General features: G+C 42.2%; 1 protein-coding gene across 1 annotated transcript in view; it reads left to right on the top strand.

Annotated features, from left to right (window-relative positions):
* ELL3 (elongation factor for RNA polymerase II 3) overlaps positions 1-27,837 on the top strand; it is a 171,353-nt gene that overhangs the window by 69,069 nt on the left and 74,447 nt on the right. The window contains exon 4 of the mRNA XM_069222630.1: positions 6,483-6,646. Coding sequence (XP_069078731.1) covers positions 6,483-6,646 — 164 coding nt within the window. The remainder of the gene's footprint in view (positions 1-6,482; positions 6,647-27,837) is intronic.

The following is a 27,837-nucleotide window of genomic DNA, read 5'->3' as shown; positions in this document are numbered from 1 at the left end:
CTCACACTGCGCGCCAATGTGAAGATCTGTCAGCCTGATCCAGCAGGCTACTGCATCGACCGCTCGTGGAAAGCACAATCGCAAAGCTCCGGCCCGACTGTTTGCAACAGCAACAGTATCTTCACTACAGGAAAGACCATCCATGGAGCCAGACCTGCTCTTTGTGGTACATCGACGACCGTCCGTGTTGGAGCGTACATTTTAGTAATGCTTTTAGTGACCCAGACATCAACATTTGGTCACATTTATATTCACGTTTGAAAGCCTAACAGAGAGAAAAATCTGCATTGGTACGTACTTTGAAAGTATTAACATTTTATTATTGTGGTGGGCATTGTGCCTACCAGGAGCGACAATGTGCTAACAAGATTAAAATAACGTTAAAGTATATTTTAATACATTAGATTAACTGCTAGTAGTGAAACACATTTGATTTGTAGTGTTTAATGTGATTTGTATGTATAAAGTCACGTGCATAAAAATAAATGCACTTCTCTGTCATACCTAATGTGATACTTTAACAAAGGTTGCAATTATTAATGAAATGGTTTTACACATTCTGGTGATATATTATTAATACTGAATTGATAAGTTTGCATAATTTGTCAATAACAATATTAATGCATTACATTTCTTGTTTTTAGCAAACTAGGCCTGATGACCTGGTATTTGCAGTCAAGTAAAAGTGATGAATCATTTATTTTCCACTAACATGAGCTTTTTCCATTAGGTTCTTTCTCATGGATAGTAGAGGGTCCTATTGTTCACTGTATAAGATTTGTTTCCGAATGACCTTGATTCTGGTGCACTGAGACCTGGAGACTGAAAGATAAAGCAGTTGCAATATTCCAACAGAACTTTCTAATGTGAACTGTTGAAATTGTCTTGTACCATGGGAAAGAATATGGATTGCCACAAGTGATGTACAACATTGTTAAACTATTGGATTCACATGGAAAAGAGAAACAACTTCTCACCAAACCTGGGAAATTACTGTCATGTTACAAACTTGATTGGTACACAAAGTATAATTGGACATTGCCCCTTTTGCTAATATGGACTCATCGAACTGACCAATCAAACTGTTTAGAGTATTTTTAATTAAGGGATGCACTTAGTAAGTTAGAGAGAGTCCCTTTTAGAATTTTGTTCCGTTAACCTGTTCCTTGGATGTTTCCTGATTTCCATGTGCAGCCTGTGTTCTGAACTTTCTCTGATGGTGCTTCTAACGGACCATGCTAATGACCTACATGCTTTGCTGAGCAAATTGAATTGAATGCTGACCCCAGGAGCGGTTTATTCTAATGCACTTTATTTTCCCTGACCTGCGTTTCTTGAGTAGGCTTTAGCATGCTGACACCTGCCTATTTTAATTTTACTTAACTTAACAGAGCTCGAGATATTTTTCCTATTTATTTATGTCTTCCTTTTGACTTTGGGCCGGATGTGTTAGCCCATTCCCACACATGCTTGTCCTAATCTGGTTAAAAGTAAGGATAATATGTCTAAATCCTGATTTCTGAATCTTTGTAATCTGATTTGACTAATGTATTCACAATCTGATTTAAAGAATGTTTTGTGTCGCAAATTGTGTCTTTATTAATATGCATTATTCTTCTGGACTGTCTAATGGTGTTGATATTGAGTAGATCAAATTTATTTTATAGATTTGGTCAACCTATGTTCTTTATTTACCTTTACAATTTGATTTTGCACACTATTTACATGGCTTTGTGGTTATAAAATAAAGCGTTGAAACGTTTTATGGATTGGAGTTTTTTTCCGTGGCCAAATGGGTCATGGTGTTTACAATTATTGTTTGGGTTTGAATTGATTGTGTGTGGTTACTACACTATTGATTGGGTCTAAAGATCCCATCGACCTCAGGGAAGCCTTTTTGAATCCTGAGAAGAATGAGAAAAACACATTAACATCCATGACGCTTCTCTGCTCTTTGCATCTCCTTCCACTGAAAACGGAACTCTTTGCGCTGGACTGAGAAGTGGGGAAATCTGGTCCCTGTATGCGATCTGCGCTCCATCACAGTCTGCCTTGTGACTTGATCCCGGTCTTGTACAACCAGATAGATGCGAGTGGCACTTTTGATGTTTTATCCCTATTTTCATTTAAATCTTTACAATTCCATGTCTCCGGTTCTACTGATTCATTTTTTGTCATTTTGGTCCTGATTTGTTCATTAAATTTTGCTGTACTGTTCTAAATTGGTGTGGGAATTTTTTCTTGACTTGTGTTTTCACTTTTATTACTGTTTGAAATGCAGCGTACCTCCTTCACACATTGCCTCTAAGCTAAGTCTGTCTGCCCTGTGCCAAGCAACCAGAACGTTGAGCACAAGTTAATTTTGGGCGTTTGCTTGTGCCTCACCCTAACAAGGGTCGGTGGTTGCTGCTTGGGTAGGGTTTCACCCTCCTCAGCCAGCAACTCAGTTTCCCCCAATCCTACTGTGGCACAAGACCTTCCTTGGTGTTGCTTAGTGCACTTCTGATGAGTCCTGATCTGTTTCTCTTCTCCCATTCTTCTTGAGAAGGAAGCAAAAGATGGTCAGCTTCATTCCAGCTTAGAGTACCTTATAAGTGATCTCTCGAGACTCGGTATTACCCTGCCAATTGCTGCTCTTTTCTACTCTCCTCCATGTAACATCCTCTAAGGGTTTGGACCCACACACTATTTGAGCCAGTGCTCCACTTCTCCTTTCCAATGCTCTCTCTTCCTCAAACACTGCAAATCTAGTAAAATCACAAGGTGGATATTTTTACACACATATTTTCTCACTGTCTCTTGACTCTTCTCTCCCCATCCATCCGTCTGTCAGTCTTTATCTCTCTCTTTCTCTACTACTGGACATCTTTCTTGTCCTGCGGCCTTAATTGCTAACAGAACAGCCTTCTTACCTAGGTACACAATTCATAGACACCGCCCAGGACCTATAACAAATTGCACCCGAAGATATCAAACTCTCCTCCGCCATAAACAGTAAAAACGCCGCACACACGACCACAAATTGAACACATGACCACTTCAATTGGAGCCATGCGCTTAGCACCAGTAGCTCACCCAACACAATGATTAACAAAGGACTGCCCTTAATATAGCTCACCCACAAAGCCCATGCCTTACTCGCATACCCACCGCCCACATGCACGTAGTCATCATCAAACACATCTGTCCTTCACCCCCTTATTGAGACAGGAGGATCCCAACCTACTTCCGGCTAAAAGTAAGGTAGTGAAATAAAACATGGCTTGTTTGCTTTAGATAGCAGTGCCTCCTCTTACAGCACACTCCAATAGCATATTTACTTCCAGATGGCAGAGGTATCATTTTAATGTCAACCTTGTTTGCTCTACACAAATATTTATCCAGAATGATTGTAAAGAAAATAATACTTCTATGGCAAACACTTGACGTGCAGTCAGAAATGGGCTGTAGTTGCACAATGCATTCTTCGAGTCCCTAGTGTTTCAGAGACGCCACTGCTAAGGATGTTTGTACAATCCAAGGCACCCTGACGTTGCCCAAGTGCATTCCTGTTTGTTACCCAATGTACCTCATGCCCAGTGTCCAGTCTTCCACTCCTTCCGCTGTAGGAGCAGTATTCTTGTGACAGTGCTTCCCCTGAAGAACATGTCTGCAGCCAATATATTCCACGGCCAAAGTATCTTTTTCCCAGCAGGATCTCTGTCACTCCGGAAGTACATCTCCCCTTGCAAGACTTTGACCTCTCAGTCACAGAATATATATTTTATATATGCTTACACATGTAAGAGGGGAGCCCTACCTATCTTACCAAAAAATGCTGATAGTCTCCAACTCCTTATAACTCAGTACCCACAAAATATTCTTTGTTCTACTGTAAATCAGTCACCAAATAACCTTAATGTAATGACGTGATGTGTCTGTGTATCGATGGTTGAATAGGCATGCTGTTGAATGTTGAGTGTGGATGCTGTGACAATGTGATGATGCAGGTAATGTTGGTGTCTGCGTCCTGGGTGTAGCCTCGGCACTGATTACAGCTGGAGGGCGATTGGAGCGCCTAGAGTACCTGGTCGCTATGATGGTAGCCCAAGGGCCGAACATGAAATAAAGAACTTACCTACCATCTGACTGGTTCCCGACTCATGTGTGGAGCCCTTCTTCTTCTATTACATTTTCACCTGAATGTCCTCTTGGACCAGTCGTTATTCTGGACAAATGAAAAGATTTGACAGGTGCGCAGTACTGAAGGCAAAGTACATTGGCGATCGTCTTGTTTGTGAAGGGTGACTGAGTGTACTGGAACGTAACTGGTGTTTGAATGTTGACTTTCAGGTGTTTCAGTCTGTGAGTACTGGAGCCTGTCATCACTGTGTATGGGAGACTGTTTGTCTGAACTTTGTGCGGCTTCTAGAGGGCGTAGTGCTGGGTGCAGAGTTAGGTGATTTCTTCAATCTGGCATTTGATCCTATTGGTTTGGCCATTGGTTGGGCGTTGGGCATATTGAAGTGCTTGACTGCACTTTGTGTCTGTGTGAGCGAGAGACAGTCGTGGAGTGTTTTATCCTTGTGTGTGTTGCTTTTGGAAGATAGAAATGGCGTGCTTGTCTTGCTGTTTTTAGGTCATTGTTACATTGGTTTGAAATGTGTCCTATTTGTAAGGAAAGAGGATGATGTGATGTCTGGTTTGTCTTGATTGTATGGAAAGGGGATGATGTGGTGACGTGGTGTATGTGAATGCATTGGCTGTGCGGGCATGTTGTAGAATTTTGAATGTGGATGCTGTGAGAATGAGTATACAAAAAGTAATGGATCAAATTCTTGATTTAATATGAGCTCCTGGTAATTATTATGCGCGCACGAGATTAATTCAAGCATTCCATTCATCACTTTTTTTGTACACTGTAGTGTGTTCTCTAATTGGAATGGGTATGCCCAGATGTGGGTCCCGTGCACACTGTGTCACTGGAACCAAGATACACCTGGCTGATGAGTGAAGCTTGTCGTAGTGTACTTGTTTTCCGGTCAGAAAGGATCAGGCTTGGCGGTCCAGGCTGGACTGTTCTCACTGGAGAAGGGTCAGGACTGATTTACATATTGCTGGGTCCATACTGAGGTGGCATGGTGTGCAAAATGATGATGATGGCCTGAGATGCAGCGCGAGAAATGACCAAACTGAGATTAATTCAAGCATTCCGACCTTCTCTTTAGTGAGAATGTAATGATGCATGGAATGTTGGTGTCTGTTTCCTACATGAAGTGTGAGATCTGATTACACCTGGTGGGAGAATGGAGCCCTACCAGGACCTTTATGCCGTGACTGTCACTAGAGGGCGTAATATGTAATAAAGAAATCACCTTCTACCTGAATGGCTCCTGACTCTTGTAAGGAGACTTTGTTTTCCCATTACACATTTTTCTCTCTCTGCTGCAAATTCTCCTTTTGAGTATTTACAAATTTTGGCACCTCTGTGCAGGAAGTATATCTGCATTTACCTAAAATACATCTCTCCTTACTTTGAAGTATTTATACTTTCTTGAAGTTATCTTTCTTGGAAGAAAAGTATAACATCCCCTTGCTGTGAGAATCTCTCCTCTTATAGGAAGTACATCTTCCTTGCAGTAAATATATCGTTCTTGTGGGACGTTACGTCTCCTTGCAGGAAGTATTTCTCACCATGCAGGAAGTATATCTTTCAGTAAGTATGTTTATATCTTTCAGTAAGTGTGTTTCCTCTTGCAAGAAGCACTTCTCCCCTTTAAGAAAGCGTGTCTGCTTCACAAGAGTTCTCTTTTCCTTGCAGTAAGTAGATCGTTCTTGTAGGTAGAACTCTCCCCGCGCAGGAATCAACGCCCCCCGCAGGCAGTTTTGTCTGCCATTGGAAGTGCTGCCTCTTTTAAACTTTATTTTTTGCTGTTTTTTTTCAATACCAGAACAATAAAACAGCCCTTTGCAGTCTGATGTGCTCTGAAAAGCCATGTTCAGATTACTTTGCATGAAGCACGCCTCACCTGCAGGGTGCTGTATGTAGTATAGCTGCCTTGCAGCTTCCCTTCTTGGTATATCTTTTGAGGATGTAGCTCTGAATGAAGAAAGTTAGCCTTCCTGCAAGAGGGTGGTTCTTGCTTTGCCGCTAGCAGCCCTTCACGGTAACTGCCCGTGAATGGGGTTACTCTCCTTGGCAGGAAGCAGCTTCCATGACTTAATTTGTGTATATTCAGGCTAATATTTATTCTTTGATTGTATTCCTGAAAGTTTATTACTCAGGATGTAACTAGCCTGTATATGCGAAAATATATCATATGACCAACTGAGTGAGCATACCCCCACTATGGAATAGAGCAGAGCTTCCTGCCCACTTCTGCCCCACACACATGGTCCCTCCATCCATGCCACCCATGAGCTATATGAAGTCACTGAGCTGTGAGCTTTTGGTGGTGGGGGTACATAATGCCTGAATAATAGGATAATATCTTTTGTTATAGGTCTGGACAGAGCCACCTGGACTGTGTGGGCACCATCCAAGATAAAATCACTGTTTGTGCCACCGACGAATCCTACCAGCTTACACGCGACCGTGTGTCACAGGTGGAGAAGGAGACGTGGAGCAGGGCTGCCATCGAGATCAAACCTGGCTCCTCCTATCGCAGTAAGCCAACACCAGGGTGTCCGCCCTTGTTTTAGCCCTACATGGCATGATCCAGTATTGCTTATCAGCAGTTACATAGAAGCCCTCTTATAGCAGATGTGGTGGTGTGTGCTGTTGCTGTACTCTGGTTGGAGAGGCAACATGTATTTCCACTGTGAGAAAGGACACATAAGTATTGAAGGAGACAGGTTACTCCAACTGAGAAGTATTTTCGAAGACATGTTCTATTTATTTGGGAGAGGGAGTGAGACAGAGAGACCTACTGCAACGCATCAGTGCACAGGCGCAGTCTCAATTCTAGACATACACTTTCATTTGGGTTCTCGCTTTCTTACTGTTAATCTTATTTCAAGGAGCAGATGCAGATAAGTGGTCCATTGCTGCCGGTTGAACTAGGAAGCCATTTTGACCAAATTATGAGTTGCTGCAAAAATCACTTTCTTTCCTCACTTCTCTATGCCCAATAATGCTTAAACATTTGTTTTATTGATTTCTGTAAAGTTTGGAGTTTTTTCTTTTACTTTTAAAATATGCTACTGTACCTTTAGACTTCACTCAATGCTGGTGTCTTAGGGGGAGCCACTGCACTTGACAAGAGGCTATCCCCCAGAGTCTCACTTGCTGACATTAGACCCATAGAGAACAAAATTAAAGTTCATGCGTGTATTCGGAGACGATGAAACATTTTTACGAATGGAATTAAAAATGATGGTTTTCTTAAAATATAACAAAAGCAGAACATCATGCAAAACTGACAAAAATACAAAGATGACAGTGCCGCATTTTCAGCTTCTTTATAGGTTAACTTGTCCATGTAAACCCATTGGGCTGAATTGTGCAAGTCGTCCTCTCCCAACAACTTCATGGTAGGTGCCAACATTTACCTTGCCCATTACACCTCTAGATGCCATCTCTTCCAAGTACACCGTGATTCTTCCAAGCCAAGCTTATATCAGAATTGTGGCTACAACAAGGGGTGCGTGAATGTACTTGAGGTTGTGGTATGAAAGAAAATCAAGAAGGAACCGATGTAGATCTCAAGAAGGAGATATTTTCTGAGATATTTAGAAAAACAGTCATGGTGTGCTCCTCTGTGAAGTTGTTGAAGACCGATGTTTCCTTTGAATGTATGATAACAGACCATTGCGCTCCATGAAATGAACCATTTTCCAGGTGCAGAATTAACCAATTTGCTTCCATCCTTTTTGGAGCTAGCCCTTGCTGTTGGTAAGCATCCTTCGTAATCTCGGTATGGTTAGAGCCCCAGCATGCACCCCTTCCACGTGCTACTGTGTCAGATTTTTTCAGTAAGTTAATTTCTAGGTAGTTTTTCCCTCATTCGGATGAGTTTATGGTCTCCAAGGATGTTTGTTTTCTGCATCATTCCAGTGTTTTGCATATAAAAGATGTGCAGAATTGAGTGTGCAGCGAGGATCAAGGGGACTGCATCCTTGCCAGATTTCCAGCATACCTACAGAAATTAAGTCTGCATACAGTGTAATTAGATTGAACCTATTTATGTAGCCAAGTTATCCCACAAATATGGCACGGATCCAGCATTCTTTGTCTTGCTTTGCACATCCGTGCCTTACAACATACTTCCTACAAATCTAAAGTTTTGGGATTTTTACTAGAAGACCATTCTTTTGTAAGTTTTGTTTGAACTGCACACCAATTTTGTGCTGTGGGAGTGTCACGAGCTGAACATGAATAGACCTAAGGGTTTCTACATGCACAGTATCCAAGTGCAAGTCTCCCAGATTGTCCTTTCAGGTTTAAGGAGCCTAATCCAGACCTAGTATTTTTTGCAGGAACCAGACAGATTACAAGAACCAAAATGCATTGTAGAAATTAGGAGTGGATTCACTACCCATGCCTGATATAAGACAATGTGATGTCTCTGCAAGAGTTCTTCATCTCAGCCAGCTGGTCGTCTTCTATGAACACAATCTCAAGGTGGCCTTCCCCTTTAAGCTCCATATCTGAGTCGTTTCTTTTCTGACTCTTCTGGAACATGCACCACAACAATAGCATGGGCAAGGACGTCGCCTGCACCAAGGGGCTAGCACACAGTGGGCCTGATTCTAACTTTGGAGGACGGTGTTAAACCGTCCCAAAAGTGGCGGATATACCACCTACCGTATTACGAGTCCATTATATCCTATGGAACTCGTAATACGGTAGGTGGTATATCCGCCACTTTTGGGACGGTTTAACACCGTCCTCCAAAGTTAGAATCAGGCCCAGTGTCCCTTCGTTCACACTTTGGTTGTAGTGAAGGGCTCACCATGATTTCCACTGAAAAGAGGTCCTTTCACAGACTTAAGGGAAGTTGTGGATTGTGTCCCCTGGGCTATCTCTACAGGATGGTGTCGGACGATGGAGGGCTCGAGACAGTTTATAAGCCTGGACAACCCACAGGCAGTCCACTTTGTCACCACATGCTTGTTGTTTGCCTGCACTGAACATCGGCTTCTATCGCGCCTCCAGCCCCTTAGTGGTTTCATAATGGTGTAGATGGGATAGGTTGAAAATCAAATATAATGGACAGACATATTGCATCTTAAGTGGATTAATGTTGTTCTAAAATGACTTTGATTTGGCTTTGAGGCTTGCCTGAGGTGAAGGTAGTTTACATTATGGCAACTTTTGCCTTTTAGCTGTACCCTGGCATTGATCACATATTGGTATCATCATTTGCTGGGAGTGTTGCGATCGGGCTCCATCATGGCTGTTTTTCCCTGTTATTTGTCGTCCGTTTTTGTAAACTTCTGGAAAAAGAATTGAAATCTTATTGTACGCAATGTTGAAAATGTGGCAATGCTTTTTAAAGCAAATTATCTGATTCAATACATGATGTTTATCATGTGTTGGTGAATAAACGTCCATTGTTCGTCATTTGTGAATTTTATCCACCTAAAACTGGTGATGGGTTTTCTTTGTAAGGTTGAGGATTGCGTTTTTGTAATAAAACTAGCTATGGCCACTTTATTACCATTATCTGCACCGAGCAGCAGTTTCCCATCTTCCAGTTCCTGTATTTTATTATTTTAGCAGACAAGGCAGCATCTGTGTCATAACATAGACATGTTATTGTTTTGGAGTCATAGTTCTTGCTCTCGCTGCATGCAATGTACGTTTTTAGCTTGATGGCACTTTAGATGCAATGTTCAGTTATGAAAAATAATCCTTCATCACTTGCTCACACCAACCCTGGCATTGGCTTATGATGCTACTAGTTTCCCGCTTCTGTTTTTAGGTCTCTGCTGCAGACAGCTGTAACTGTGTGAGGAAGATCTGTTGTTTCCAGTGCATGACAAGAGTGGGCTTTGGGTCGGCCTCTTGGTCACAAGTAGATCGCTTTCTTGTCTCTCTTAGGTGTTTGCTCCTAATTTGATGGCTTTGTGCTCTATTCTTGTGTTTGTCCGCCCAGAATTATTTTGGTCTCACATTGGTCCTTTCATTGCTCATTTGAAGAGACCCTTTTTTAAATTTCTCTGTAACACAACCGAGCATTGGCAAAGCCAATTATTTGGCCTTTTATATCTGTGATCTAATTGCTTTGCCAATGCTTGTTTGATCTTCTGTTTATAAGCACTTGGAAATTCAGAAGTTCCGCCGATAGCTTAGATGACGTGTCACCCCTCCAGTGATCCACTTTTGTGTTGTATTGTGTGACTTGTTATGTACCAGCTGAATCATCTCTAAGGCGCACCTGTTCTTCATTTAACACAACGGCCTCACAGGAAAGGAAAATGCTAATGGTGAAGTTACCAGACCTAGTTCCCTTTCTAAAGTTAAAGCACCAATAAACCATGATACCAGTGGTATGACAGATTTCTCTGTAGTTATCCTTGTCCAGAAATGATGTCTTTTCTTTTTTAGTGACCCTCACTCACTCTAGTAGTGACAGTAGGTATGGTTAAAAGTAAACAACAAAAGGGTTGCTCTAGATTGTTATGGTCCTATAACCCTTAACTAATAGGTTACTGAATAACGGGATACTTTTGTGAATAGTGAGTTATTTTTTATCTTTAGACCCCCGGTAGGATCTTTGAAAGAGCTCCCGCGAATCGGTTGAGCCCACCCTGGCTTTTAGGAGCTGGAGTAGACCCAATGATGAAGCATGCCACTACTAGAGTTGGTGAGGGTCACTAAAAAAAAAGACATATTTTTCTGGACAAAGACAACTACAGACAAATCTGGGATACCATTGGTATCATGGTTTATTGTTGGGCCGTGGGACACTTTAATTTGACAGCACTTTTAGAATACCCAAGATGTGGGGAAAATGTCACATTTGGACTGATACATTTGTGGAATAAAAAGTTATAATCGCCTAAGCGAGCAGTGCCTCAAACATCAAAAAAGGGCTCCACATAGTGAGTGGTGGAAAAGCCTCCGCAGCTACTCCACTGCTGGGTTTGAAACAATGATTGGGTGCACCGTGTGAGCTGGAAAAAGATGCCCAGTAGATCTAAATGAACCCAGCAGGTGGAGTGTGCACACACAGGCCAGCAACATCTTCTCTTTTAAGCCTCTTCCGAAAGTTTCAAATGTTCTCCCCTGGCCTAAGGGCTTCAAGACTTGGAGCCTGAGGACCAAGTTATTTGCGTTCAGTGGGGGTGGGTCTCTTCCATGTTTTGCCCAGGGGGATGAGAGTCCCTGCAGCCACAGTTATAATGGGATACCAAACGGTGGACGTTTGTGTACTTTTAGAATGCCACTTTATTTGGCATATAAAGTATGTCCTAGGAGAGCATTAATTTCCTGATGCTGAGCAGCAAGTGGCACGGGTGCTTCAGTTCACTGCACCCAGTGTGACTCCAGTAGTCCTGTCTGTTTTGAGACCACAGAGGTCTTAAGATCTGCAAAGGTAACAACCATGGCGAGTACATTGCCACGCTTCTCACTAACAGTCTTACCATACCACACAGAGACCGCTCAAAAGCTTGCTTCCTTTTTCAGTGCTGGTTAATTTCACACCCTGTAGTATGTAAACGGAGTTATTTTATTGTTTAGATCAGTGTCGTGAGAACTTGCTGGGTTTCAAAGCATTAGTTGTGTGTTTTTTAAAACCTGCAGGATCATATACTGTATATGTAAATTTTGAGCTATGTTTTAGATGGAATGTTTTGTGATACGTTTATGGCACCACACCCTATAGTGGAGGGAAATGCAGCGTGAGTATTGATGTTCACATTCATTAGTAGAAGTGCTCTGCCTGAATTCATGAGTGTGTTTTCCATAAGTCTGTAGTTAGTGGGTTCTGGCTATTGGGCAGTTCTCTGTTCTTGTGTAGGCTGCGTTGGCCTGCATAGTGTGCGGGGCTTAGGTTTGTGTTGATGCTTGCGTTCAGTTCGTTGCTAGTATGCCTTGGTGTTAGTTACAGCCTAAACCATATGTGAATGCATAGCCAAGTCTTGATGTTGCTGTGGCACACCAGGCATGTTGCTATGGGAGAATGTTATACCCCTCAGACATGTTTCCTGTCCCTTGGGCAGGCAACAATGGTGCGAGGAGGCAACGTAACCAAGACACATTCCTTCAGGGAACATGGCAACATTTTATACCTGGCTTTCGAGCAGTTTCTCCTGTTTGTATGTGGTAATGGTGCAGTTATGGGGGAACACGTTGCCTAGTGGCAAGAATCATCTGTACAGCATGGTGTTTGTGACGACGTTTATTAACTCGTGTTACACATTCGATTCATTATACTCTGTTAATAGCCAAGAGTTAATGCTCTTCTCAATGTTTGTTGCATGTTGCTTTGTGCCTATAACTGGTTTCGACCCTAAATATTTAGACCCATTGGTCCTGTTTTTGGTCTCTAGACAAGTGTTCCCTACCTGGAGACTATTTGTACACAAGCATCATCATTCCAATTGCGGATAGGCATCCCAGATGCTAAAGTAAGTTAAAAATGATGGTTCACTGTTTTTTCACATTTACTATTTTCATATCGTATAAAAAATAATTTTTAAATATCGTGACTGAGTAATGCCCTGTATGGTTTCTATCATATTCCGTTTTTTTAAATATCTTTGACACTGATGCATTAGTTCGACTTTTTTGATAAAAGCAAATAAAGAAAACAAGACCCAGAATGCACTGATTTATAAAATTAAATACCAGGGTTGAAAACATCCTTCCAACATATAGAAATCTGATAGCTCTAGATGCGTTACTCATTGTTTTGACCAGCCAAAGGTAATGCCGTACAAACCTCAGATGTGTCTCTCTCACCAATAGTTCTTAAACTTTAGACTTCTGTGGACCCCCCCCCCCCCCTCCTAATCATTACTTGAACTCAGGGACCCCCCCTCCCACTCCACTGTCTAATTTTTAGAAGGTGGGGACCCTGGCTAAGCATTTGTGATGATTTCAACCTCAAAACAATACACAAAAATACATAAACAAGCATTCATGAAACAAGTACACAAATTATGAAATAATTTCTTCAATTCACAAACAAATATATTTTAAAAATCACAGTTTTGGACATGGCCTATCATCATAGCCGAGCGGAGGTTAACCCCCTGAGCTCCGCAGCATGCAGACATGGAACAGAAGGAAAAAGGAGCCCCGTCCTAGCCCCGCTGAACTCAATGTAATGCCGTAAGCCCTGAGGAATGGGCCGACCCACGGGAAGCCTCTGAGGGTAACTGGTGGCCATGATCGAGTGCTCATCGGTGTGCGGCCTCTCTACACGCGGTGCGGGCTGTGGCCGTCAGCACCAGTGGGGATTCGTGCGGGGAGCAGATGAATGTACAATAGCATTGGAGCCCCCCCTTGCACTTGGGGCCTTTTCGATAAAAAAAACTCAGCATGGGAAATAATACCCCCTGCTTGCCAGGAGCGGAGACTGGGGAAATCCAACACTTCAAGATGATGGATTGAAGGGACACAGCATTAATATAGGTGAGCCACACAGGCGCCCAGAGACAAATCTGAGGTTTCGGGGCATTGGGGAACACAGGGTAAGTCTTATAACTCTCACTACCTCCTACCAAATGTTTAGAAATCTGTTTCTGACCTGCGATCCCACACCAGCGACCGCTGCAACTACCCATTGGTGATCTTGGGCCTTCTTGGAGTGCATTACCTGGAAGCTAGGGGAGTGACATGCCTTCCCTATAACTTTGAGTCTCCCGATATGAGCCAGTACAGTATACAGTTTTTATTTGATGCACCATATAAAATACCTATAGATTCAAGTGAACTAATAAGCTCAATACTTCAATCTTGTGGTCGATCTGAGGAGGCTCGTTTAGGCCTCCGCTACACTACCTATATTTGAAACAGCACCAACCGAGGAGGGGCTGAAAGTAATGAGCGGCTATCTGAGGGAAACAATGAAACATGCTCGGAGTCACCACCTTGACCTGAACCCACAAGCCACATCCTACATGCCTTTGAAAAAGACACAGTCAAGCAGGGTGTCCAGTTACTTTCAACCAGCAGAATCCAGGGAGGCACACGTCCCCACAACTATTACAAACACAATGGCATTGACCAAAGAGGACTTCCTTGCTTCCCTACAGGATTTAAAAAAAGAACCATGTGAGGAATTAAAAACAGATTTGGCTACGTCGCTAGACACTCTCCGATGTGACCTTAATGATAAGCTCACCACATTGAGACAAGACATAGACTCTATGGGCGAACGTTCGCTGGACCTGGACAATAAATGTCAGACTCTGGAACAAGAAGTCAATCAACTGGAACAACTTCAAACCCAACTACAAGCGGCGATCCTCAAATGTGTAGATTTGGAGAATCACTCCAGAAGAGACGTCCTTCAACCTACAGAATCTCGAGGAAGAGCTGAGATTTGGAGGCGTTTGTGGTAGGCATGTTTTTTTAACTTTTCGGAGACAAGCAGATCAAGGTTAAACTGGAGCAGCTCCACTGAGTGGGACCTCCACAACTTGGAGAAGGCAAGCACCCAGAAGACATTGTAGCCAAGCTGCAATCCTTTACGTTGAAGGAAGCCCTCTTACACGCCGCAAGGAGAAAAAAAATCAATCACCTTCTAGGGCCCTTCACGCCACTTATTTCAAGACATTGCACAGTCCATTCAGGCCCGCAAACTCCAATTCTGACCCATCACTGAGAAGCTGCACACTGATCTCATCAACTATAGATGGACTTGCCCATTTGGCATCGCCTTTGAGTACCATAATAAGTCACATCACTTCACCAACATGGTATAAGCAGCACTGCTTCTAGGCCTTTGAGACGCCGGCAGCCACGCCATAGAGAGACGTCAGGAGAAACCATCTATAAGTACAGGGACGACCTGCAGCGGTGGACCATGGCTCCAACTGAGACGTACGAAGCAGCAAGAGAAACAGGGACTAATGGGCTGACCTGGAATATATTAGTCCGCCTGCAGAGGCCTCTGCTGAAGAACCTGCACTGTTATATCCTTTAACTATACAGCCCTTTATGTCAATGCATAGAGCACAATGTTTCTTCCCAAAACTGCAGGCCATTGTTCTGTGGACTTCTGACTTCAGACGATAGTTTCTGACGTTCGGTCTTCTTTACAAAAGGAGAGGGCTCTTATGTTCAGGAGCATAACGACAATTACCATTCTATTTACCTTGAGAGGATGTTTAAAATACTAGCATGCCATATCAGTACCATGCCTATGCACCCATAATCATGCACAGTCTGGCTGATTCATTTGTTGGTGGGGGGACTCATTCCTCGATTCTTTTTGTTCATTACCATGTTTATCTCACCACGGGTGAGACGTTTTTGATGAGTGATGAAACGGGGGTGGGAGGATTGGGACAGCAATGCTTTTCCTTTGTAGAGGAGGAGGGCAACTGAAGGGAGGTGCGGAGACCTATGTAGAGAGCTAAGGCTTGTGGTCTGTTGTCAAGGGGGTGGACTCTCCAGCAAAATGTCATAAATTGTGGAAGTATCTCTTAGATAGGAGACACGATATAGTAGCCCTACAAGAGACACAGCTAAAAAGGTCTGAGGATCATAGGCTGCGCAGTAAGGGGTATCCCCTGATCTATAAATCGTCGGCCCTCACCAAACCCAATGTGGTGGCCCTTCTTTTTCATTCGTTCGTCAAATTATAACCAACGGGGTGTTAAACAGACACAGAAAGGAAATTACTGATGGTGAAGGGGAAGATTGCTAGTCGGACATGCACAATAGCTTCATGTATGTCCCTAATACAGCACAATCTGCTTTCATACAAGGAGGAAATTATAATCATGGGAGGTTCACTCAATAGCCCTCTTAGACCACACCCCTGTAACTCTGATGTTGGAATGGGCACCTTCACTCCTAAATAGCGTAGGTAGTTCTTTCCCACCTCTTTAGTGCAAGATCGCCTCTTTCGTGATGAAATATGGAAATCTAATAGAGATTTCTTTCACGCAAATGACCCCTGAGAGACTAGCTGGCCCAACACTTGGGATACCTTTAATGCCTTTATCAGGGGGAAAGCATTTCACTCCTATCAACTTTAAATAAACAGAAAGCCCAAGATAGACTAACACTGGAAACAGAATTAGAAGTGGCAGAAAAGGCCCACAATGATAATCCCTGTCTGCCACTACAAAGGCGGGTTACTGCTCTTCTGAAAGTAGAACACAGTATACACAAACAGAGCAGAACATACCCTGTTACGTCTCAAATCTGGGGCATGTGACCAAGGCAATAAACTAGGAGCCCGTCTAACATGACAGGTTAAGGTTAAGCACAAAATAGAATATATTAGTCATATTAATCTAGTTGGAGGCAGCAAAGCAACAACAGAAAAATATAAAGCTAGTCAATTTGGGATTTTTATAAACAATTATACACAGCTTAATCTCCCAGTGAACAAGACCAACTACACTACTTATCAAACAGAAATCTTCCTCAGGTGACTGCAGATCAGAATGAGACCCTGGGAAGCCTGATTAGGGAAGACAGCAATCTGAGCCCTAAAACGCTATAAATCACCTGGGCCGATGGCTTTACAACCCAATTCTACAAAACTTTTACATTAGAATTGGTGCCCCATCTAACTACACTGTTCAGTCATATAGCTTCCTCAGGCAGGGTCACACACTCAATGAGCGAACACACTATACACCAACAGAGCAGAACATACACTGTTACGGCTCAAATTTGGGTCATATGACCAAGGCAGTAAACTAGGAGCCCGCCTACCATGACATGTTAGGGTTCATCACAAAAAAGAATATGTTAGTCATGTTAATCTAGTTGGAGGCGGCAAAGCAAGAACAGAGAAAGATAAAGCTAATGCTTTTGAGATGTTTATAAAAACCTCTTCACCACCATGTTTGGCGTTTGCACTGAAGTTTCTGTGTTGATACATAGCGTGTGGTTTTTGATAAGGAAATCATTGTTCATTACTCTGCTATGTCCTCATGTCTCTTTGCTGTTGTCATTAATGTCTGGGTCAAGCTTAATGCCATCAAGCAAACAATGATAAGAGTAGGGACAGATGGATACTTTGAAAGCGATGAGAGAAGTTCATTGGACAGGCAATGTTGCTGAATGCAAAGTTATGCAGACAAAGTTAAGAAACACTGGCAACATTAAGAGAAAGGCTACAGGTATTGGAAGCCATCGCACATGAAACAAGACCCAGCTATCCAGCGATTCTTACAATTTGTCAGGGTAGTGAGGAGAGCCACATGGAGAAGATAGACCAACAAGACTGGTGAGACCTCATCTAAAGCCTCCTAAAAAGTTTAAAACTCTGACGGAACAGTTCATTTGATGGGGAGTCAAGGCATGGAGAAACTCAAATACCGACATCACAGAAAACTGGAGACAAGTCTTAACCATTTACGTCGATAGGGAGCGAGGGAAGAACAAACAAAACAAATATGATTGAAATCTTGGATGCTAGTAAAACAAAAATTACATTCTTTACCTGAACCACACCATTTTGCCAACAACACATTCAGAGGTAGCAATCCCAGATGCAGTAGTAGCCAAAAAATGCCTCACCCCATGCGGCAAGTTCCATGTTACATATGGTTGTGCTTTTTTTTTATTGCTAAGGATTTTGCTAGAATCGAATACAAACTTTTTTGTACAGCTCTCTAGATCCAATCGCTAAGTTAAGGACCATGTTGCCTGTTTTAAATCGCTGTTCATTTGCAAAGAAGGGGTAACCAAGACCTGATTGAGCTCTACCGCAAGCATCTCTAGGGTGTACATAAGGTTTTTTAAGGAAGGTATACCTAAAGGCATTATTTTCCGCAAAGATTTATTTTTGCAATAAGACCCTCAGAGTATTATCCTCAGCCTTACAAAGGGAAGCATTCCAATGTATAACCCTAGCTGGTCCCTGGACAAACATACATCTTAAGCCCAGTTCCAGCCTTAGGGCAGCCACCGGTACAGCTGTATTTACCATAGGAGTTTTCTGTGGATCTTACCTTCCAGAAGGTTCAAACTCCCCATCCCCCATTTGGAGCAATCTATGAATTCCAGGTAATAAAAGAGAGAAGCGTGGATCTTAGCTTGATAGACTGTTAAAAGGTGGGCAAAATGCCTTCTTCCTGTGGCCATATATAATGCCCCCAAACCTCTTGCTTGACTAAAGGCTTTATATTTATTAAAAGTAATATGGACTACGTCACTAAGGTTCCTGCATACAATTTTCCCTAAAAAAATGTATGAGTTCACAATTTCCAATTCTTGGTTACCTAATGTTCAATGGAAATTAGTGAATTTTGCTTTCCTATTGCCATGGAAGTGTAAAATCTTACTCTGTGAAACACTGATGTTAAAAAAATGGGACTCAGAGAATTGTAACAAAGATTGAAGGCAGTTCTGTAAGCCTTTAGGGGTTAGATCAAGAATAATGATATCATCTGTGTACAGTAAACAGCAGATCAAGTATCCACCTATTTGTGGGGGACAACCCTGGCTCTGGGGTAAAAAAGAGGGCAAATCTGAGATGTATAATGAAAAAAACACGGTAGCCAAAAGGCATCCCTGCTTTAAACCATTCAAAGTGAACATTTCAGGCGAAAGGCCTTCGCCAATCCCCCAGAAGAATTCTACACCAAGTAGAAGAATGCAGAGCAATCAATAGCTCAAGAAGGATGGAAGGAATGCCCAAAGTAGCCAGTTTTCTCCATAATAGGGCTCTATCTACTTTATCGAACGCCGTGGTAAAATCAATAAAAGTGGCATGAACCGATCCACTTCTTAATCTTGCATATTTTTCTGTGATGACGTGTAACATTTCGATATTATCTTTTGTACCATAATTGCGTCTAAGCCATGTTTGCTCCATGGGGGTGATGTTATTCTCCTCTGCCCAATCAGTGAGTCTCGAGAACACACATTTAGCGAAAGTTTTTCCTACTGCATCTAGGAGGGCGATCTGCCGATAACTGGCCGGTCAATTACGGTCGCCTTTCTTAAATAGAGGTATACTGATGCTACTAGTCCATGAGGAGGGAACACTTAAAGAAAGGAAGCACCTATGAAAAATCACAAATAAAAGCTGGCCCCAAAGGCCGATGTCTTGTTTTATTACGGAAATGGGCACATTATCAGGGACCATTGCAGCAGATTTGTGCATAGAGCAAATAGCTTGCTCTGTCTCTTTCAGTGTCGGAAAGGAGATAAAATACATCTTCTTACTCCTAAAGGGCCAAGAAAATACCACCCCATTAGAAGCATACAAAGAGGCGAGAAATTCAGACCACCGGGCAGGAGATATGGCAGCAGGAGAGGACTGAATTCTAGCTCCACACCCCTCTCTTAGGATGAGTATGGGACGTGGAATAATCCCCTGGCCACTTTTAGGGGTACTCGGGGGAAGTTGGTTAACAACTGATTCATAAATTTTGTAAAGTTTTGCAGTTACTTCCTCTCCCAGGTATCCAGAATTACAACTGCCGATTCCAGTGACTCCCTAACACCTAACATCCTTCTGGAGTCCCACTGGGTCCTTCCTATCTTTTTATCAAAGACCGGAGTTGCCCCATCCAAGTCCTGAGCCCCCATTGTTAACAGATTCAAATCTAATGTAAATACGATAGGGTTATGATCACTAATCAGAGTGTTTATAACCTTTAGGTCAAGTAGCAAGGAGTAGGCACCATACTCCAATATCACATAATCTAGAATTGCCTTTCCCCCTGGAGCAACATGAATAAAAGAGGCAAGAGATTCAGATAAAGATCTTCTATTCACAATCATACAGTCACTTTCCATAAGGAGCTTAAGCAAGAGTTTCTCTCTTTTATTTGTTCTAATCGATGGAGGAAAAAGGCAAGCAGGGATTCACAAGGCTGTCTCTCTCTCTCTCAACCTCGGGAACCTGTGATATGGCATGGTTAGATATCTTACAATTTAGTTCACCTACCAAGACTATAGAGGAAAAAGACTCACTAACTGTAGTTTTTTTATATGCAAAAAACCTTTTGTAGCAGGGCATCATAGTATGAATCAGGCGTAATATATGCATTTACCGATAGCAGAGAGGTAGAACCTGTATTATTTTGCAACTGGAGAGATAAAGCGATAAAAAGGTTACTGGGAGCTTTAAAAAATTCGAAATTCCACTTAAGTCTAGTTGATAAGAGGCAGTCCACACCTCCCTTGGCATGCCCCCTTCTAGAAGGGGTAGCCTTGCAATCAATAACATAATAATCTTCCCACATTAGATTTGTATCATGCCTGGTCTCCTGAAGACAAATCAAATCAAGTTTTAGAGAGCTAAGGGACAATAGTTTTTCCTTCGCATATTTTACCCCTGCTATGTTCCAAGAAATAATGTTTAAGCCTGGGCTAGTTAAAGTGGCCGGATAGGTGTCTGGACCCCCACACCTGGCTTAAGACGGTTGTGAGCCAGCTCCACCCATCCAAATCAGTAACATTTTGCTCAGGGGCAGCCCGTATTTTTTGCAGAAACACCTTCCTATCATCCCCCACTAAAGAGATTTTAAAGGCCTGTGTATCCAGCCTAGGCCTAGAGTCATAATGGCCAGGCTGATTGTAAGCATTAAAGGCTGGATAACAGTCTGTTAACCTATCTGCAGGCATTCCTCCCCCCACCCCCACCCCTCTTTATCGCCCATCCCAGTATAACTAGGACCTAGGAAAGGGACCACATCAGGAAGTTAGCATTTTGAAGGACCAAGTTCATCACACGCTTGCAACGAAATGTAATGCTTGATTTACAACCTGCATCAGAATCCAATAATGAAACCAAAGCGATATCTTCACTTTTGATTTCCTTCAATGAGCTAGAATGTGAAAAACAATTTAACATGGTAGATCTGTTGAAAATTAAGTCAACATCAAAGAGTAGGGAACAATCTAGAGTAAGGGGAGCCCCATAGTGTCCCCCCCACAAGGTAGCCCTCCAATAATGAGGTATCATTAAAGTTTCTCGAAGACCTCGGAGAAAGAAAAATACTGGAGCTGTTGGGTTCAAAGCAGGAACCCCCCCCCTCAAGAAAAAGGAGGGAGAAGGAGGGCTTCTTCCTAGGGACCCCTCCATGCCCCTTTGGGGAAGACAAAGTTGACAGAATAGGCCCTGAAGTGGGGTGAAGGTCCAGAGTAGATTGAGTAGTCAAATTTAAAAACTTCAGACGGACTTGAGGAGAATCTCAGGAAAGTGTACTTTTCTTCTGCCTTTTTTAATAAACCTTTGAATCGGCTTTTTCTGATTAATCTTGTTTATTAAATTCTTCCTCTTACATTTCTTATTTTTCTTATGGTTTCCTTCCACTCTTTTGAAAGGAGGTTGCACCACCTTTATCTGAGCACCAGGTTCTTGGGGTGCTGCTAAAAGCTGGTTTAACGAGGAAGAGTTAGCAACCAACAGATGAGAAGAGGGGGAGGGAAGAGGAGGCTGTGTACCAAACAAGCTTTGAGGAATCTGGGAAATCTGAATATACTCTGTAGTTCCTGTTGGAGAGGACAGGGTGACTGGCTCCTGTGCGTTCCTCCCTAAATGTTTCTCCACAGGGCAGACGTCTTTTAAGGCCATTTTGGGCGGAGATTCACTTAACTCCATGCCCTCTGATAAACCCACGGAAGAATCACGCTGTAGCTCAATCTGGGAAGATTTACCTTTCTCCCAAAAGGAGCTAGGAGACTATCCATTGCAGAACTATGGTGCAAGGTATCTATAAATAGAGATGCAGCACTTTCAGCCTATATTATCTAGAATAGAGGTAGGAGAGTGGAGGTTTGCATGCTTTCCTTTCAAAACAATAAATCCTCATCTTCAATTCTTCTTCAGTTATGAGTAACCTTTCTCACTGCGGAATGAGGACAAATAGATATAACAAAAATAGGCCTGATGTACTATCTCCATCCAAAAACGAGGAATGTGCAACATGCTCACCAGCTGTTTTGTGAATGGGGGTAGAATTTGCAATCCACCTATGTACTAACAGGTACATAGCTAACTGCCATTTTGCAGGGGGAAATCGACCTGCTAATAAATATTAAGTAGGTCTCCTTTTGTTACCCTCTGTGAATTTCTTTGAATAAAACGGTGGTGGCCTGCAAGAGACATCAGACCACCATCCCTGCATTGCTTTCCTAAAAACGGAGAAAAAAAAATTTTTAAGCAGTCCTTATCCAGTAAAGAGACATGTTCTGCTTGTAAAAAAAAAAAAAATCCTATTTGGAAGACTTTTGGGGCAAAGGGAAAGGGTGGAGCGGGCAGCATACTTCTTGACCACTGCCTGTCCCCATGAGGCCCTCCAGCATGATTCGCAAACGGGAAGCTATCCCACAGGGACAGCTTCACCTTGGTGTATCAGTTAACCACCTCAGCTTGCAGCATTGTAACATAAAATGGTTTGAGACCAATGATGAGATCAAAAAGTATTGATACAGTCCTCTGTGATTGCTGAAGAGGAGCGGGACTTGTTTTGTGCTCCCTCTTGTAAGTTAATCAGAAAGGATCTTAAAACCCCTTTTAGGTGTCAGAAATATGTTTCCAACTCGTAAAAGGGACTTTATGAAACAGGGTTTTGTTGTTTAAAAGCCTGATGCACTGGTTTTACCTCCACAAATACTTCTGAGAATAACACCTTAACAAGTCTTTTTCTGAAATATTGTTTGATCTGGGCATGATGTGATGCCATAGACAAAACTTTACATACAGGTGGTAGCACTTTTTCATACAAGGCGATTGAAATGGTGACTGGTTTTAATGTATGTTTTATAGGCCCTGTTGAAGTTCCTAGGGAGGAACGAAACGTGTTGGCTGGGTCCACTTGGATTTATGGAATATAAATAAAAGAAAACACTTAACAGTACTGAACTATTGGATGAGAAATATTTCTGACTGACTAGCGCCTTCAATGCTGTGGAATGGGGATAACTCAATATAGAGCTTGAAATTGGATCAACAAGTGGTCTATGAAAGTGATGTGCTCTCTCCTCAATACTTTCGATATGTAGACAAGACATTACATTTAATAAATACATTAAATAGACAGGTCATTTTCAACACAATGCAGAGGAAGCAGAGAATACTCTGAGACTGGAGTGGGGATTTTTCCAAATGTATGCTAGGTAATGTAGTTTTGGTGGAAAGAATAATAAAAGCTTGCATCAACTATGCAGGCAAAGTTACAAATGATTTTCAACAGATCAGAGATAGATGGGGAAGAAGGCAAAGATTAAACAGGGAAGGAAATATCTTCAGTGCTACCAGAAGGCAGGGAAAGACCGATGACTGGGCCTCATATCTTCTAAAAAGTTCCATGTTTCTGTAGGGAGAGCTAAGGGAATATAGGGTATTCCTTGTGGAAGTCTTCTTTCAGCTTAGTCAAAATGCAAAAGATACACTGTGAGTCCAGTAAGAGTCCACTTCTGCTCCCAGAAACCTATCCCACCAATCAGTCGATTTGTATAGCGCATCTAATCACCTGTGAGTGTATCCAGGCGCTTTACTCGTTGACTGTAACTTTGCATGTGACCTTGTACAGCGCTCCATTGCCTTGTGGTTATATTCACGCAATACAAAAAACACATAACATACATAAAGACTGGAAGGGGGACATGATAGCAGGAAACTCATATATGGACAAGCCAACAGGAATTAAATGCCCTTGATTTTATTATACGCCAACCATTACTTTTGTTAAGCTAATGAATAAAAGGGGTTCATTAAAGTTGGATAAGGTACACGTGCTGTTTGCATGCCGGTTTGGGCCTAGGTAATCCTCCAACATGAAGCTGTGATGTCTAGGAACAATACTGATCATTGTGGGCGTAAAAGAGAAAAAGAACTGGTGATCATGAACTAGGGACACCAGCTTTACAGCAACATTTCTGTGCCGATAAGTGTAATCTGGATTGTAATATAGCCAGCCAGAGGGTCTGGTGTGGTCTATAATATGGAACTTGAATTGACTTGGGCTAGTATGTTGAAGTCTGTCTGAGTGATTTTTACTGGCTTGTAGGGCCTGAAGGTGTACTGTGTGTAATGCAACCAGCTTGGTTATTTCCATGTGTGTTGTAAGGAGGAGCAGTGTGCTTGGTTACAATTAAGTAGGAGCATGGTGGGATGTCTTTGGTTACATGTGTAACTGAAAATTACAGTGGCCTGTTTCTGGTTAGCCCTACCAAGTGAAAGAGTTTGTAGTATTTAAAGTGTTTGTTTTTCTTGTCTGTGCTCACAGAGGATACAGCATCACGCCTTGAGAAATGCCCACTCGTGAGCTATTTTAGAGCCTACTGGCCTGTTCTGGTGAGCTGACAAAGAACAGGTGTTATTTCACCCAGAAAGTGAAAAAGCAGTAACAATGCCTTTTAATCTTGTTTTTATCTTGTCACATTTCCTCTCTTCAGAGACAGCAGTTAACTGTCAGTTTATGTATTCTTACAATTTGCTACTTATTTTATCCTGGGGTTTGGTGTTTTCTTTTCTTTCACTGCAAAGGTAGAGGATTTTATAAACATGAACAGTTTGACAATTGTGCTGTACAAAGAGTGTGAAATGAAAGCCCTTTTTTCTAACACGTAACATGTAAATAGCTTGTAGATTAGCTGTACAAACATTTTAAAATATATTTCAGTAGTTATGACAGCACTTTTTTGTAATTTTGTGAGATGGAAAAACAGATTTAATAGAATGAAAACAAATCAGAACACTTTACTTTGTAATGAGCAAATAATAAATATTTTTGCTGCACTCAGTTTGCGCAAAGTATTGTTTATATGCTATATAGCCTTTCATTTTAAAATGTGCTGGTTGTAAATTACAATGTTCTATCAAAATACTTTATATACATGAACTGAGGAACATCCCTGCCCCCGCCCTGATTACAATGCTATTAGTGAACTAGTAGGCAAGTCCAGGGTAACGTGTTTATGTACGTGTATGTGGGCTAGATTTTACTATTCATGGAACACAAATTGAGTCTATTAAATCTAACAAAAGAGCTTTTTGTACAGTGGAATTGCTGAGCTCTCCTATTTGAAGATGTTATCGTGTGTGATAATGAAGAAAACGGTGGCTCTGTAAAATAAAATGTTGCTTGGGTCCATTACAGTTAGATCGAGTTTATTATTTAAGTCACTAACTAGACCTGCAGGTCTGGTAACATTTTTATGATTTTTGGGGGCCTGAGTATACATTGTTGCATACAACACTAGTGAACCTTATTTTCCTATACCAGAGTGAGTGATATTTTGAATAATTCGTGTTGTGCGTGTTTCCAAGCACCGTTTATTGTCTTTGTTAAATGTATTTGTCAGTGTATTCAAAAGAATTTGCCTCTGTGCATTTTGTATTTGCTACTCGACAGTCTTTGCTTGCAGAGGCAGAGGCAGGCGTGTGCGTTTGTAACCTTAAGCTGTTTGTATGCAGACATTTGTGTTTTAGCTTTGATGGTTGCGATTTCAATAAGATACAGCTGTGTGCAATTTTGATGATGGCTACGCCTTTGCTTTTAATTGAGCGGGTCTTTTAACTTCACTTGTAAATGAAACTTAAGTTGACTTCGTTTCAGCAAGCAGCAGTTTCTGTTCTGTGCTATGATTGTTACTCCGGGCCTGAAGCGTATTTGTACAGGTTTTTATTGGCATAAACATGTGAAGGTTTGGGCGTGTATGTGGGGTGTGAACATTAATATTTGTGTTGAGTTTCCTTGCATATGTGTGGGTGCAGTTCTGTAAATCGTGACTTTTGAATGCTGTCAGGTATAGTTTATTCAATATTATTTATGGATTATGTACAGCACACTGTACCCTGGGGTCACTGGGAAACTATGAGAAACTGCTAATTCCAGTTCTTGGGTTAGCAGAGCTGTTCAAACAGAAGCTGTGCTACATCTTTGGTGAGTGGGAATCACACTTCATATCCAACTTGGTGTTTCCGTGCAAAAGCCTGAGCATGTATGTTTCTGAGCTCATGTGTAGCTTTGAAATTGGTCTGCATGTGTGGTGGCGGCGTCAGCAAGTGTTGGGTTTTTTGTAAACTTCACTTTGTAAATTGGCTGTAGTCTTTGTGCTCACGCACACTCATGCCTCGCTGTAGCAATGTTTGTATTCTCGGAGTTGTAAGCAGTTGGAATAAAAACAGCATCCTGCTGGTGGTGTGTGTGGGCAAACATGCCAGAGACACGTTTAGAAAGTGCGAATCCAGTGTAGAAACCTGCTGGTCTGAGTGGTATTATACCACACTTACGAGCGTAAACGTTACAGTGCGAGACCTGTAGACCATCTGCAGGAATACAAAGTCTCTGGGGCAAAAATTACAGAATTCAGCCCCCATTCGAGGTCAAAATCGAGGTGCAATCAAAAAAAATGTTTCTAAAACTTTTAAAGATGGTGTTTGCATGAAGATCTGTCAGCAGGGTTCAGACTCTGGCTTGCGTTGATAATTGAGTAGTTGCGTAGAAGTGTGTAGTGTAGATACCGAATCGTGGAACGTTTGTTGTGTGTTTGCTATCCGAACATGCAGAGGTGCAGACTCGTTTGGAGGCCCAGATCATGTGTGTATGATTTGTTAGTCTGTGTGGGGCCTGTCTGCACGCACAGCTTTGTGTGAGTATGCGAATGGCAGCACCTGAATTGGAATCTGAATACGAGTCAGTGCAGACGTGTAGCTAAGTCCTCTCTTTCGGATGTGCGTTAATAATTGTATTGTACCTCTGCATAGCTGTGTGCTTCATTTTGTAGGTGTGTGTGATCCACGCCACGTACCACATTCTAATGCAAATGTTTGCATGCAGGGGTGTAGGTGTGCTTTAAGGCTTGGGTCTGTATTAGCACTTGGATTGTCTGTGTGGGTGTGCCCGTTTGTACAGGTGTTGTATTAAGGTGTGTGTGAGGGAGACTTAACCTGCCTGTTCAGGATTGTGCCCAGAGCGTATTTACATGCTCTGCTGTAGTTATATTTGCCGAGTCCGGTGTATATGGATAATCGTACTTTGTGACTGGGTGTGACGTATGTATTGATCTGTGTGGGCATGTGGCTTGACTGTGGGTTTGATAGCTGAATCCATGTTTTTTTTCGCAGACAGAGGTGTAGATATGTTTGCCATTCTGTGTATGTCCGCTTCGTCGCCGGCTGATGACTCATGCCTAAGCTGTCTAGCTGCATGCATTGCTTCCAGAGAGGCCTCTATATACACCACACTGCACCACAATGTTCTCTCTTATAAGCTCTTGCATACCAAGTGCATTCACTACATTTCATAGGTGAAATTAGAGATAGAAATACTTAAAATTAGAGGCAACGATGTCAGCGACGTAATGTCTCAAATAGAGGCTTCCTTCCATTCGAACTCTAAATAAATATATTAAAAACGGCCAAATATTGCGCTTGCTGGACATGAAACACGTGTGCTTATTTGAGCTGCACAGTAGATACTGGCGCACTTTGCGTAAATATTACTTGTCCAATAAAAAATAACAAGTTACTAATTCCCAAGTTAAGCGAATGGAATCTAGCACAAGAGGCAGGGGGCGGGGTGAAGCAATGTTTGCTGACGTACGAGGCTCTCTGTGTCAGACATTGTATTGTGTCTCCAGCTCAGAGAGGTTCGCGGCTGCATTCCTTGTTTTGCGAGGCCACGGTGTAGTGTTTCAGCTTCACTGTGGTCTTTCCTTGCAGCGCTGTAATTCCAAGCTAAACTTCGATTGCACGTGAGGGCTGACACCAGCATTGTCGTAACTCAAATTGGTGCCCCCACCCCTCCTCT

The sequence above is a fragment of the Pleurodeles waltl genome, chromosome 3_1, assembly GCF_031143425.1.
Source record: "Pleurodeles waltl isolate 20211129_DDA chromosome 3_1, aPleWal1.hap1.20221129, whole genome shotgun sequence".
In the NCBI taxonomy this organism is placed as follows: Eukaryota; Metazoa; Chordata; class Amphibia; order Caudata; family Salamandridae; genus Pleurodeles; species Pleurodeles waltl.
Note: the sequence above shows the minus strand (reverse complement) of the source record. Positions and strands in the feature narration are given on the sequence as shown.